Source organism: Sturnus vulgaris, chromosome 6 (assembly GCF_052056855.1).
Source record: "Sturnus vulgaris isolate bStuVul1 chromosome 6, bStuVul1.hap1, whole genome shotgun sequence".
In the NCBI taxonomy this organism is placed as follows: domain Eukaryota; kingdom Metazoa; phylum Chordata; class Aves; order Passeriformes; family Sturnidae; genus Sturnus; species Sturnus vulgaris.
In genome coordinates, this window is record NC_142248.1 from 21,471,940 (window position 1) to 21,486,244 (window position 14,305).

At 35.1% G+C, this 14,305-nt stretch overlaps 1 protein-coding gene across 5 annotated transcripts in view; it reads right to left on the reverse strand.

Moving 5' to 3' along the window:
- Positions 1–14,305, reverse strand: part of STRN3 (striatin 3) — a 60,755-nt gene that overhangs the window by 38,650 nt on the left and 7,800 nt on the right. For all 5 annotated transcript variants that reach the window (XM_088167232.1, XM_014891339.2, XM_014891346.2 and 2 more), the window contains exon 2: positions 2,935–3,038. In XM_088167232.1, coding sequence (XP_088023358.1) covers positions 2,935–3,038 — 104 coding nt within the window. The remainder of the gene's footprint in view (positions 1–2,934; positions 3,039–14,305) is intronic.

The window sequence follows — 14,305 nt, forward strand, 5'->3', positions numbered from 1 at the left end:
AAATTAATCTTATTAAATTCCAATCAACTATATATTCACACATCTATTCCTTTCCCTGTAGGGGCCATCACTATATATCTTAAAAAAAACACTAACAAACTACAATGTCATTGACAAGTCAGTGACAACACTCCTGTACACCCCAGAGTAATTGAATTCTACAAGGGGCAATGTTTCCATCTTTGGAGTATTGACTTATCTAAGGCTAGATTTCCGTGAGTAAAAAAAGAGTAGAAGAAACAACACCCTAACTTGATTTAACTGCTTCCTGCTATTTAACTGTTGAATCACACCACTCAGCTGCAAGAGTGTAAGAGAGCTCCAGTCCAAAGCCCATGAAGCCAAAATACAGCCACAGTTTTATTGATTACAGCAAGTCTCATTAATTTAAGCACAACACTGTAGTAACAAAGCTTGGAGTAGAGTGGCTGGGTCTGCAAAGCACCATAAAAGAAAACACACTAGATACAACCAAAGAAATCCCATGCATATAACTGTGTAGACCTAATAGGATCTGCACAGGACCTAATTTTATTACCAAAAAATTAATCAACTATCAAACCATTTAAGGACACTAAAATAATAATGTTTTACTTGTCTAAAACAGTATTGCACATACTTAGAAATAAATACCAAAAATTTCAAACTACTTTGTAACAACTACTGCATTTTATTTAATCTTACACACTGATGTTCTGCTTCATAAACGTTTCCTGAGAAATCAAAACAGTTGTCTAGATGAGTTTGTGCCTGACTCCTTCTGATTGGTATTTCACTGCATAAAACTTTTTGATGGCATCCAGGACTTAGCAACAAGAAAAGAAAAAGGAGGGTGAGGGGAATCGGATGCAACACTGAAATTTGCAGTCAACATTCTTCAGGTCAGAATTTTTCAGAATTTCTTTTGCTTTGGAGCTGGTGTACTTTCATTAATTGTGATTCTTCACTCAGGGGAACAATGACAAAAAACAATGTTTATTATCCTGAACACCGAGTGCAACAAGCAAGAAACCAACACAACATCATTCTCGGATGATTTACTGGCAAGTCAGTACCTGCTTGCTTTCAATTACTCAATCTATCATACTTTCACAGTTAGATCTCCTCAAACTTCTGGGCATTTGTAGCTTCCTCGTTGCCTCCTATACATTCGCCAATCAACTCAAGTTCCAATTCCCATTTCTAGTAATCTTCAAGAGAATTACAGCTGGAACTTCAGCCAGGATCTTCCTCTTGAAAACTATTGCAGTGTTGGATTGCACCCACAAGAACTAAGGCAAACAGTATGTTCCTCCTGTTATTCTTTTGGTGTACATGTTTACAAGTGTCTTAGCCATCGAATGAATTTTAGAATTTCATGGGAAGACTATAAAGACAATAAATTTCAAGAAAGGAATGAGGTTTTACTAATGCAATACAAATTGTGCATCTTGTTATAGGATGCCTTCACGCTCCAGCTGAAATTAAGTGCCTCTGATTTATCTCAATAAGCAGGCAGTTCTCACTGCTTTATGGTGTACATTTGCAAAAAGTCCTTGTGCAGCACAGTTCATTACTGCCAAAATAAGCAAAACCTTTTCCTTCAACTTCAAAAAGTTACTTACATGCAAGACACCTGCATCTGCCATAATAGCATATTATTTCTTTGATATGCTCAGTGTTCTTTATACCCTAAGACCCTGCATACCTTTCATCTGCCTTGAACCCACAGTGACTTATACGTTATCTGTAGGATATGACAATGCAACTTTTAGTCACACACTGGCTGGAAACCTTGAGTTACTTTCCATTAAAAGGACAGGGCTGAATGAAGTAATAGATCCTTTCTGCCTATTACTTCACCAGAAAATATATGATGTGCCAATATGGCTTTCTGTATGAATACACACTTTTCTGAAGTACCTCTATACTGGACAGTTCACACAGAAGATTGAAGCCATCTTGCCAAAACATTAGGTTTTAATATGAAAACAACTGAAACTTATTTCTGTGCTAGTCCCTTACTCATAATAGTGATCCATAATGTAAAATATATTTAGACATACTTACACCTGGACAACTAACTTAAAAATATCCAGGTGAAACCTCACTACGTTTTGCTACAAAATTTTAAGATTACTCTGGCAGGAATGTTCCCCCAAAATCAAAATACACAAATAAAGACTACATATTTTGTTGCCTGATTGTCAAGATGTTTCACCATTGGACTCAATTGCTTTTTAGGAGACAGATTAAAAAGTACTGGATTCAAAGTATAGGCACATGGCAAGATTATTTCCCAAGTGACTTTATAAAATTCACTACCAATTTTGGTTACATGAAAGAACTGGACAACAAAAGAACACCTAGGTTTAAAAGACATTAGCCTGTATAGACTGAATGGAATTTTAACTTTTTTAACAAGGAAATTAATGCCACAGAAAACATCTAGCGAGGCTAAATATGCAAGCATCTGCCACATGAAAAGAAACTTGAAAATAAAAAAATTATTAAAGGATTTTGTTCCTTTACAAAATACCGTTTTCATCATGCAACACATACAACACAGTTGAAAGAGATCATGAGAGCAGGATTTTTCATCCTTTCCAGTCAAATACAACTGAAGCACAGATAAAGGTATAGTAATAAGGTATCAACCCTTTGGGTAAGTTCATTCTTACTTGGTATACCATAACTTGAACCCAGAAAAGGGTAACTGTCCTGTTTGTCTATTTAAGACACAAGTCCAAACATTTTGAAAATTATGCAGCTTTTTATTATAAAAATCACTAATGTTTGTTAGAAAACACAAGGTGAAGAGTACAACCTTGAAGACAGTTTATATAAAGTAAACCAGAATCATCTAATTAAGACAGTTCACTTAATGTGAGGGAATTCATCTTAGTTGAATAAGTTTTTCAGGTCAGAAAAAAATGAAACAATTTGTATACCTACCTTTCTTGTTTTAATGCATATTCTAACATTTTTATTCTTCTCACTAAATCTTTCTTCAAATTTTCTTGGCCCTTTCTTTCCCCTTGTAGAAATGCTATCCGAGCCTGAAAACACACAAAAAAAAGCAAAAACATATTTTATTCCCTTCTGTACCCAAAATAAAGCAACAAGATCTGTCACAGAAGGAAGAAAAAAAGGAAGAAAGAAAAAACTATTTTGCATTAACTATTTCAGCAAATCAATAACAACAAAATAAATTTCTACCCTAGACATTAAGTATTACTTTCTGTTCAAGATGAGCAGGCATTAAAGCCTTTATAATAACTCTACGAGAAGGCACAAACAGCAATCTTATGAAACATTTTGATATATGCACTTTTGTCCTTACAGCATTGTTAGCATAAATTCTATTATATATTTTCTTCCAAACCAAAAGCCATATTAAATTACGTACACTGCAATTAGCAATTCAGCTTTTAATGCCACCATATTGAACAAATTAGGAATTGACTATATAAATTCAAATACAGAATTTGCAAATCCATTATACAGGAAACAACTGTTTTACAGATTCAAATTTTAGTTACTACTGAAAACAGCTGAATGTTAGAACATCAAGGGACAATTGGGTTTACTGTGCTGCTCTATATGGAGAAAAATGATTTTTTTTTCCAAAGCATCAGTCATACTACCCACCTAATTTAAAAGGAAACAAGGAAGATTTCTAGTTGCCTGCTAAGCTAGCAGATGATAATAAATTCAGCAGAACATGTAAGCCATGTCAACTAGCACAAAAAAACTACAGTTGAAAAATAAAGATAGTAAATTTGTTGAGGAAAAAAGTAGTCTCTTCACTACAAAGTGAAGGGACTTGTGTTTTGACTTTTGCAAGCCAAAATCCTATGTAAGAAAAGTGAATTAGCAGAAGGAAATACAGAATTTAAACAGTTAATTACATTAGTGGATTGGCCGTCATTACAGGAACATTACTACACGAACTCCTTTGTCATCTCTGTGACTTTAAATTGACTGAAGTCATTGAATAGCTAATTCAGTACTAGATCCAATATAAAATATCTTGGAAGAGGGATTTAGAATAAGGAGAGACCACATTGCTCTACTGATCTCAAAAACACCACCACCATTTCATCACTACAGGAGGCATGGGGGGAGGCAGGGAGGAAGCGCTATAAGGGGCACTGAATCTATCCTTGAAGATTTTTGTAAAGGGCGTGGTTGCACATTTTCATTACTCAGTGGTTACAGCCTGAAACAGTCTAACCACGGTGATAGCATTCTGACATCGCTCCTTTCTTGAGCCCCAGTGATATCACCGTGTAAGACTTCACACATCAGCCCTGATTTTAGCCACTCTGGCCTTGTGCTCAATGGTGAACCGAATTGAAGTATGTTCCTTATCTTGCAGAAGCTAACTACTGATTTAATAAATTAAAATCCTAGTGAGAACAAGGCAGTTATGAGTATTTCAGCTAAAAGTCTGTCATGAAAGCATTCAACTTAGCACTGTCACTTGGCGAGAAACAGTAAGGAACCAAAGTGTATGGTAAGAGAGGAGGGGCTGGGGAGGAAACAACACCAACTCGACACTAAAACACCCCAAACACACCCAGACTGTAGTGATTGCAAAGATACTTAAAGATAAAAGGTAGAGAACAAGATCCAGAATCAGCAAACCCAGCAAGCCCAACAAACCCAACTATACTCAACTGCAACTATGCTAGATTCTAAAAAACACTCCAAATATTACTCTAATCAAGGAGAAAGTTAACAGCCTTCCGCAGAAAATTACAATTGCACAGAATTTCCACTCCTCTAGTACCTAGGGCAGCAACTGACCAATTTCACAAGCCTAACATACTATTCCGACTTTCACTAGTCAATGCACAGTTGTTCCACAGCACACATGAAAGAGTTACAAATGTGGCTTTTTAAAAACAATGTTACCCACACATAGACACAACAGCATACTACAAACATTTGAAAGTTACTGGCTGCCCACAGACTCCATCTACAAAAATAAACTCAGAACTATTTTGGTAGTTATCTAATGAGGCTTATGAAAGCTCCTATGTCCTTTGACTTGAATGCAGCTCTCAACTCTTAGCAAAATTAAGGTCCTCTGTAAGTGATGGGCTTCTCCCCTTTACTTCTCTTCCATTGACCAGCACCCTTCTGTTACTGTTTGACAAATCTCAGCTGCAACTGTTGAGCCAAATTTCAACCTCAGAGAGGAAAACAACGTAATTGTAACCTACACAGAGGGAAGCATCTGCTTCCTAAATGCTTACAGACAAACATTTTCCTTATGGAAATACTTCTGGAGTATTTGGCCACACAGAATCAAGTCTCCGTAATTAAAAGGCATTGCCTCGATCTCATACTTTTCAAACAGACAATTTAATGAGCTACGTGATCTTGAGAAATAATATACTACAGAATAATGGTATAAAAATGAAATTTAAAAAAAATATTAAAAAACCCCAAAAACTTGCTTTACAACAAGAGCCTAAAACCACTTTTATATACAATAGTATTTATAACTATCTTTACAAGGTCCAATAGGTTGAACAGAAAGGTTACCACACAAGAACACACTTTGCAGTTGAGAGTCCAACATTTGTCAACATTATCAGACTTCTTTTATAATTGCTTTCTGTAATTGTTTGTATACATGTTTGACTGATTTCAGGATTTATTGCTTTTTCTTATTGTAACCATCACATGGCTAAAACATAACAGAAGTTATGAGCTCAATCTTTAGAAACACAGAAAATCAATTTAGACTTGAGGAATATTTAGTCATCAAGACCCTCAATACAGAAGAAAAAAAAACCAAAACAAAAAACAAAAACAAAGAATCAGATCACCAAAAATATGCTCTATAAATTCATCAGCTTGCTTCCTTCAGTCTTGAACTGAGTAAGTACAAGTGTGAAAACTATCCCCTGATACATTGTCATTACCATGAGCTCTATGAATTAACACACCTCATTTTTTGAAAAGCAGTAAATCTCAAGGTCAATAAAAACACAAAGTAAACAAATTGCCCTCAGGAGTGCTGAACTTAGGTTCCATACACAAAGACAAACGTTCAAAAAATTATCTCTACATACATACAGGCATACAGTTTTCACCATCCTTACATACTCATTCCTTTGAAACAGTTCTCAGGAGAGATTTGATACAATTTGTACATATACTGATAGCTTAAGCCTGTGCAACACAAAAACTGGGAAACAAAATGGCACACAACAATTTCATACTCACCTTTCCACCCCACACTCCACCCTCCCCAATTACAACAGAATTCTTTCCACTGCCTTAAACTTATTTTTAAGTCCCCAGGCTGACACCAAGAGGAGCAATCCTCCTCCTCCTCCTATTTCTGTTCCTTCTACTGTGCTGACACACATCAAGTCTACCGAGAAAATCATTCTATTTATTTTTCACTTGGATCTGAATTACATCAGTTTCCTGATCCTGCTCTGTCTATAAAGCCACGGGAGTAACTCAGGCTGGCACAAGGGATGCAAACAGGATACTGAAGTAACAACCCTTTTCAGTGACAATATTGTCTTACATCAGCCTAAACCGACCGTGATATCATAAACCTGCATGTCTAGCACTCAAGAGTTTAAAAAATGAGCAGAGAGAGTAAGAAGGTCAAATACAATATGAGTCTTAATTTTTTAAATTGAAAATTCAATAAAAATGCCTTTTAAAAAATGTATTAGCAAGAACATTTCTTAAGGGAAGGAAAAACACATTCTTTAATAAAGCATGTAATAATTCAGTAAGCAAAAATATGGCCACTCGTGACTTAAAAAAAAATCCAGCTGGATTTAGTTGTGCACAGATTCTGTTAGAACAGTTTTTGACACGGGTAAGGACTATATTTCCCATTCTTCAAAACCCAGCCAAGGCTTTCATTTTCAGAGCACGTTCCTTCTCTTCTATCAGCCTGTAAATTTTTATATTTCAGTATTTTCACAAAGCTCTAAGATCCACTATGTTTCTACAAAATTGACACTTAAATAACTCTGGGCTCCCTCTACACCTTAGCCCTCAGCTGCAAGTAAGGGTACCACCACACCAACTTGCTCAGCTTTATTATGAAAGTGAATTCAGGGAGCTTTGAGAAGTAGTTAGAGTGACACATACTTTGTATTTGTGCAAGGATGCATTAAATAATGCCTGAAACTAGGCAAGATAGAATTCAAGGATAAAAAGAATTACTGAATAGCTACTTGAACAATATGGATCCCAGGACGAAGAATTGTCTGGGGTTAAAAAACTACAGAATGCACATAAAGAAAGGAACAAATAAAAATTCTAACATGTAATATCCTACACTTGGTAAACTTAGTATTGTTTTAATAGCATGTTGCATTTCAGACATACGTGCATTTTGTAGTTGAAAGGGGTTTTATCTTTTAGACAGGAAGTCTGACCATATTTAAGGCAGTCAGTCTTTCAACAAAACTCTAAGATCTCAATCAAGAAACTTTACCTTAAATTGTAGGAATTAAAATCACTTATTTCACTGATACTCCACATCCCTAGTATGCAATTATACTGTTTGATGAAAGTGCATTGGAAGACTTAAAGCAGTTTACTAAACTACTTTCATAGAACTTGAAATTACTAAAAATACTGTATATCATTTGGAAACTCATATATTAACATTTAAAGAAAAGGTTTCCTGGGAAAAAAATGAGGGCTTTCTCCCCTGCCTTAATTTGAAAGAAACTCCTACAACTTCAGAATTATTCCCTATACTTCATACAGCACAAATCATGGTCACATTCACATTAAAATTGCACTTTATTGCTTTAACTGCCCAGAAAAGCCTAACAAACTTCACACTGATCAAATGTATTTCTCTCAGCCACTGAGGAAAAAACAAGGATGTTATTACAGCATTTTCGGAAGGTAAAATTACATATGTAACCTAAAGGTTATATATATAATAGTTTGGATATCCAAATAGGATTTGATAGTCTTATTTTATTAATAAATTCTGACATGCAGTATTTAAAATACTTCTTCAGCATTTCAAACCTAGTGAAATGCATTAAAGGGAAAAAGAGCAATGAAAGAGACCTGGATGGTAAAGCATGGAAGACTGATTAAAAGCCTTCTCTTCCACCACTGAAACATTAACACTTTCCTGTACAATTCAAACAGTCAAATTCTAATGAGTTTACCAATACAGGACCACACTCAGAAAATACTTTCTTTCCATTTCAGTTTTAAATACTGTTAACCCTTAGTCTCTATAAATTTATTTTGAAAACACTCAACTATATGTAAAGTAATGCCAGCTATGCACTGCTTGTGTTTTGTTTTTCTAAAGTCCATTCAGACTTCTAGAAGGAAGGCAGGAAAGGCATGCAGGAATTTTGAAAGAAGTGCAATACACTGAAACTACTCAGTGCACATATTAAGTGTATGCTTATCCCAGTAGAGCATGTCACAAACCTCAAAATAACAGGAACATTTTATCACAAAATAATTCTAATCTTGATTTTTAGATGTTTATTATGCTGAAGGTGAAGAACGGTTTCCAAAAACTAAAAAATACTAAAAATTTAACTCCTAACAGTCATTTAAAAATGAACATACCTGTGCAGCTCAGTGTTCCAGTTCCCAGTCACAAAAGGGAAACTGAACATAAGAGAAACTTTCACCTTCAGTTTTCAATAAATACAGTTTGAAACTTCAACTCCTTCAGAACAACTAAAAGCATGAGTTTTAGTGCATTCTTACAGATCTGATTATGTTTATGTACTTATTGTGAATGCGATTAATCCTTAAACTGTCAATGGAGGACTAGAAGAAGACATCTGGAATACCATAAATAAATATATACATAAATAAAAATAAACCTTTATTTTGTAAATTAAAATCTCGTGATCCTCTATTAAGTTGCACAGTATGATAGATGTCACTGGTAACATCAGGATTAACTGTGTTCCAAAGACACATTAATTTTAAAGACCTTGTAGAATAAAAATTAACTGGAAGACAGAAAAAAAAAACAGAACCAACGTCTCATATATCAACAGAAGATCTTCGTTACATAAAATAAGCTCAGGTTAAAGATGTGGGGGGAAAAAACAGATTTTAACAACTAGTTTATACCAGTTGAACAACACTTGCAAACAAAGAAGGTAATTTTCTGCACAACCTTATGAACAGTCAATTAAATATGGGTATAGTTAACTACTACTCTTAGAGCAGCAAAGCTAAGATATTTCCTTAAGGTAACGTTTTTACAGATCTTTTCCATTTCTTGTTCCCCAATTTATACTTTTTTCAAAGACTCAAGTGATCAGTTTCTGGTAGCTTGTTAAAAGCAAATCCTAACCACTAGAAAAGTGACATATAGGAACAACTTTTGGACAAGAGTAGGAGAAACAAGAACCCCAGCTAGCTCTAAGGAGATTAATGACTCAGCTGACATATAAGAGGATTTACTCATCCATAAGCCCCAATCAGTCCTGTAGTGGGAATGGGAAACACCAGGCTTGCAAAACTTTCTCCTTTCCTTAACCTGTCCTTCCTCTTTCCAACTCCCATATCAGTCACATTCAAAGGTTTGCCTCTTCATTACAGAGCCAAGTACTGTCAAGTTTAATCAGCTTCTTTGACCAACTTAGAGAAAATCCAGCCGTCAGTTCCATCCTCTTCTGTGTTAGGGTCAAACTTCTAAGTTACAACTTACATTCAGCATATGACTGCCTTCATTCTGTCACTCTTCCTTTGAAATTTTTCACTGAATCATTTTTTAATTAGGAGTTTTACAGCCATTCTCTTAACCAAAATGGTATTCAGAACAGTACAGTAACAAAACTCATACAATTCATAACTGTGCTTTTAAAGTCTAACAACCCTCTAAAAATAATGGTTTGTAAACAAAGTAAACCAACTCTCTGTCCATAAACTTGTATCCAGTACAGAGAAGCCAGTGGATGTGAGGGAGGAAAAAAATAGAGACTACATGTCCAAAAGAAGTTGAAGGCACTAAAAACAATGGAGTCACATTCTGGTAGCATTCTCCTCAAGGACTAAAATGGACAAGTCTAAAAGCTGGAAACTATAAAACCTTTTCTTTGAATAACAAATGCAAGTGCCTTGGGCATTTATCATTCATTGACCACTCCTGTAGTAGTGCTCTTCATGCAAGAACAAGCTTGTAAAATTCTGTTTCAGTTAAAAATTTACCAAACAATGAGCAAAGTTTAATTTATAAATCAGTCATCCTTTTCAATTTCAGAAAAGTAAGCTCCTGCCAAGGAATGTGTAAAAGAATTTTCATCTTCCTGAAAGCACATTTTACTCTATAACACTCCATTATAACATTAACTTCAGGAAAAGTGAAAATAATCTGCTTATTATCATCAACAGACTGTAAAAGAACAACCAAAATACTCCATGCCACAATATCAGAGTATCAGTCACTGTCTCTATATACCAGCTCTCCTTCTCCCCACAATCAGACATCAGACCCAAGATACAGCAAATTTTATCTGAAGCGCATTAAACAGGCATCATTTATTTATTTATTTAACTGACAGTTAACAGGAATGCTTGGAATCACTACATTACCTACGTAGACACAAATGCTGATTCTGACTTAAAAAATTCTCACTCATTTTTATCTCCAAATTTTCTTCACCAGTATCAATATAATTCTGTTGTGGAATTACAATCTTTCCATTCAAATATCAAATGTCATTACGTAAGATAAGCAAACAGCCAAATAAAACATAAACAGCAAACATAATTCTTACTGGTTATAAACACTTACTATTCTACGAAGTGCATGAACACTGCATTTCTTAAGCAGGTTGAGCAATCCATGAAACATGTTTAAAAGTAAGCTCCAAAGGTAGTCACATTCCCAATAATAACTTAAGAAAGCTCTGCAAACAAACACAAATTAAACTAATTCTCTTTACAACTCAGACTGACAATATAAGTATCCTTCCTCAAAGAACTTCCTGAAGCTCGAGTCACAAAGCAAAACTAATAATCCTAAATCTATTTTCTTAACAGACTATGGAACTTATGTTGTTATTTTATTCATTGGTAAAACTGATGTGAAACAAATTAAAGTGTTCATATGCCTTTTACAGGAAAGTTTCTACAAGATGTTTGGTGATCACCCATCATATGATGTGTTTATCCAGCTGTGTGCTGGATACTTTGTCCAGAAAGATCCTGTGAGAGACAGTATTGAAAGCTTTACTGAAATTATTATATCAACTGGTTGCCCTTGATCAACAACGTGGGTTGATCAACCTGGTCATCAGAAGGAAATTAGGTTTGATAAGCAGGACTTCCCTCTCATGAAGTAATGCTGGCTGTGACCAGTGACTGTGTTGTCTTTCAGGTATTTTTCAATGGCTCCCAGAACAATCTTCTCCATGGTTTTATCAGTCACTGAAGAGAGACTGACAGGCCTCTTGTGACCAGGGTCATCCTCCTTGAAAACTGGGACGTTAGTCAGCTTCCAGTCAATCGGCATATCTTCAGATGTCAGCCAAAAATTAGTATTTTTTTCACAGATGATAAGAAATTCTTACTGGACTATTATTTGGTAAGAAATTTTTGCAGGTTTGTACTTTTAAAATCCATTAAGTCATGGTATTTTCCAAATGTCTGTGATGGAAAAAAACCCACAACACAGCTTCAACACCAATGACAAAAGCTGATTCTTGACAAAAATAACAGCTATCAACTCTAAGTATTCCCTCCGTCAATTAACAAGACTGTATACAGCACTTCCTATGTACATTTTCTATTTTTAAACATTTTGTACATTATTCCAGTATGAAGCGCTTAAGAAATGCAAAGCTTGTGAGCAGTACCTTCTCTGCAGAAAAACTAATGAAAACAGACAAAAACAAGCTTGTGGACAAGTATGAGTCAAGTCATCAGGTTTGACAACCAATGGCAAAATAGTCTGTAACCACAGATTACATAGTGTTTCAAACACTTGAGAAATACTTTTGGCTGTCACAGGCCATGACACCACAGTGCAGCATGTATTCTGAAAACATTTAGCATCATCACTGATATCATTTATTAATAGCATGTTCTACTTAAAATAATGTTAAAATAATGCCTAAAGAAATTTCAAATTTAACTTTGAAGTCTCCAAAGTAGCTGTCTGTCCAGATCCAAACTCTCATATTTAACCATGCAATAATAATCAGAGATTCAAAAGAAACTGTTGAATATGCTTTTATCTTTTCTCTGTATTACTGAAATACAGATAATAAGGGTGCTCGAGATGGGTCTGCAATTTTACATTGTGCTATGGAATGGTCCCAACTTACAGCACAAACTGATTGCAAAAAACAGATTGAAGTGCAATGGAACCAAAACAACTGTAATGAAAATTCTTCAAGAAAGGTCAGGATTACTTTGCAATTGTTGAGTCTTAGAATTTACACTGCAAGGGTTCTTACACATTTTCTTCTACCTTTAATTTTTCAAGAATAGCCTCCAGCCCTGGACAGGCATATTCAACAACCCAGCAACAAACTACCAAACTACTTGTACTTTGATACTTGTTATCAATAACCTGTTGAGCTCTCTGCTTTAGTTATTAAACAAAAGGGTCATTGCCTGTCTTAACAGACACTAGCTAGGCTGACTACATTCCACCTATTACAGCAGAGATAGCACTGGCTTCCTTCTCATTTAACACAGCCGTTCTTAAGAATCCCTTACTGAGAACCAGGAAATCCCTTAGTTCCCTCAGTTCCAGGGGTCCAGTTCTTCATATTAGTCTGATGCCTTAAGAAAAAACACGGGAAGAACATACAAACTTAATAGCATTAGACTACAGAGTAATAGATAGCTTCTTGTGAATCCATTTCAATTTCCTCTGTGTCTCCATGCAGAAAAGATTGATACATTTTCATTGTATAAAAACTATTTCAGTATGTTTTACACTTGTTGCCTGATTATTTATCTGGCTGCAATAAAAAACGAGAACTCCAAAAAACAAAAGATCAAAACAAAAGAAAAACACCCCAAAAATATCCACACAAAGAAAACAAGAAACAACAACAAACAGTACACACATAACGAGCACACTATTTGCACACTCTCACTGGGATTTTTAAGGTGAAGTTCCAGTCTGCTGTGTCATGCCTCTTCAACAAAACAATTCTGTACTGTAAATTACAACACTTCTGAATAAGTCTAAAACCTAGTGAGGCATCTAATAAGGCTACATCTCAGACTGCTTTTTGATTTAGCAAGAATACTGAATTCTAAATGGATCAGTCTTCAAGATGTTATTTCCAGACCTCAAACTGGTTTTATGTCAAATTTTCAGCATTCTTTTCAAAATTGTTACTAAACAATGGGACATTATATTGCAATGTTGATTCTGCCAGTTCTGCACAGATCACAAGACAGAAATCACTTCCCAATTTCTGTATTTCTAACTCCCTTATAGCACTTATAAAGCCAAGGATCATTCAAGGGTTTTATTCTTTTGGCAGGAAATTCACGTAAGTCATGGAACACAACTCAGCATGACTATTTCAGCACAAGTTCATCCTCAGTTGCAGTTGCTCATTCTGTCATTATCATCTCTATTTTCTGCATTTCTAAATACATGAATCTTGCAAATAATATCTTTGAAACAAAACCCAAAAGTGGCTACACACCTTGGACCATCACTATCTAAAAAGATTCACACATAGTCATCTAAACCGCTTGCCATTTTTGGGAATACATTTTGCTAGTAAAATAAATTTCCTTCCAATAAAGTCACAACTACAACCAATAAGATTAATTTTATATATACATCAAAAGACAGCATTTGAATTTACTAAAATTAAAAATATATTTCCTGTCAGCACCACTATATTGGCACATTATTGCATTAACATGAAGCTACTTTGGAGAAAGTGCCACATTTGGAGCTTCGTTAGATACTTAATACTAAATAGAATACTAAGCTCATTCTATTTACTATTATTAGTATTTGTTGTACAAGAGCACATAAATAAGAATGAAGTTGTACACTTTGTAGTGATCGTAAGAACCTGCCACACAGCAGAGTTGAAAGGGAAGGGAGGAATTGCAGTGTGGCAAACATCCTCAAGAATGTACCCTTCCTCTCCAAAATGAGGAACACCTATTTTTTATTTAGGAATAAAGACAAAAGCATAATCCACAGCAGACTGTGAACACAGCAATCTGAACTGACCTAGGCTGTTCTAGTGATGAACACTCATGTCAGTGTTCATCAGCTGCAGGTCAGTAGCACACATTCCTAAGGGACCATAGAAAGCAGGAACTAAAAAAGTGTTTGAATGTA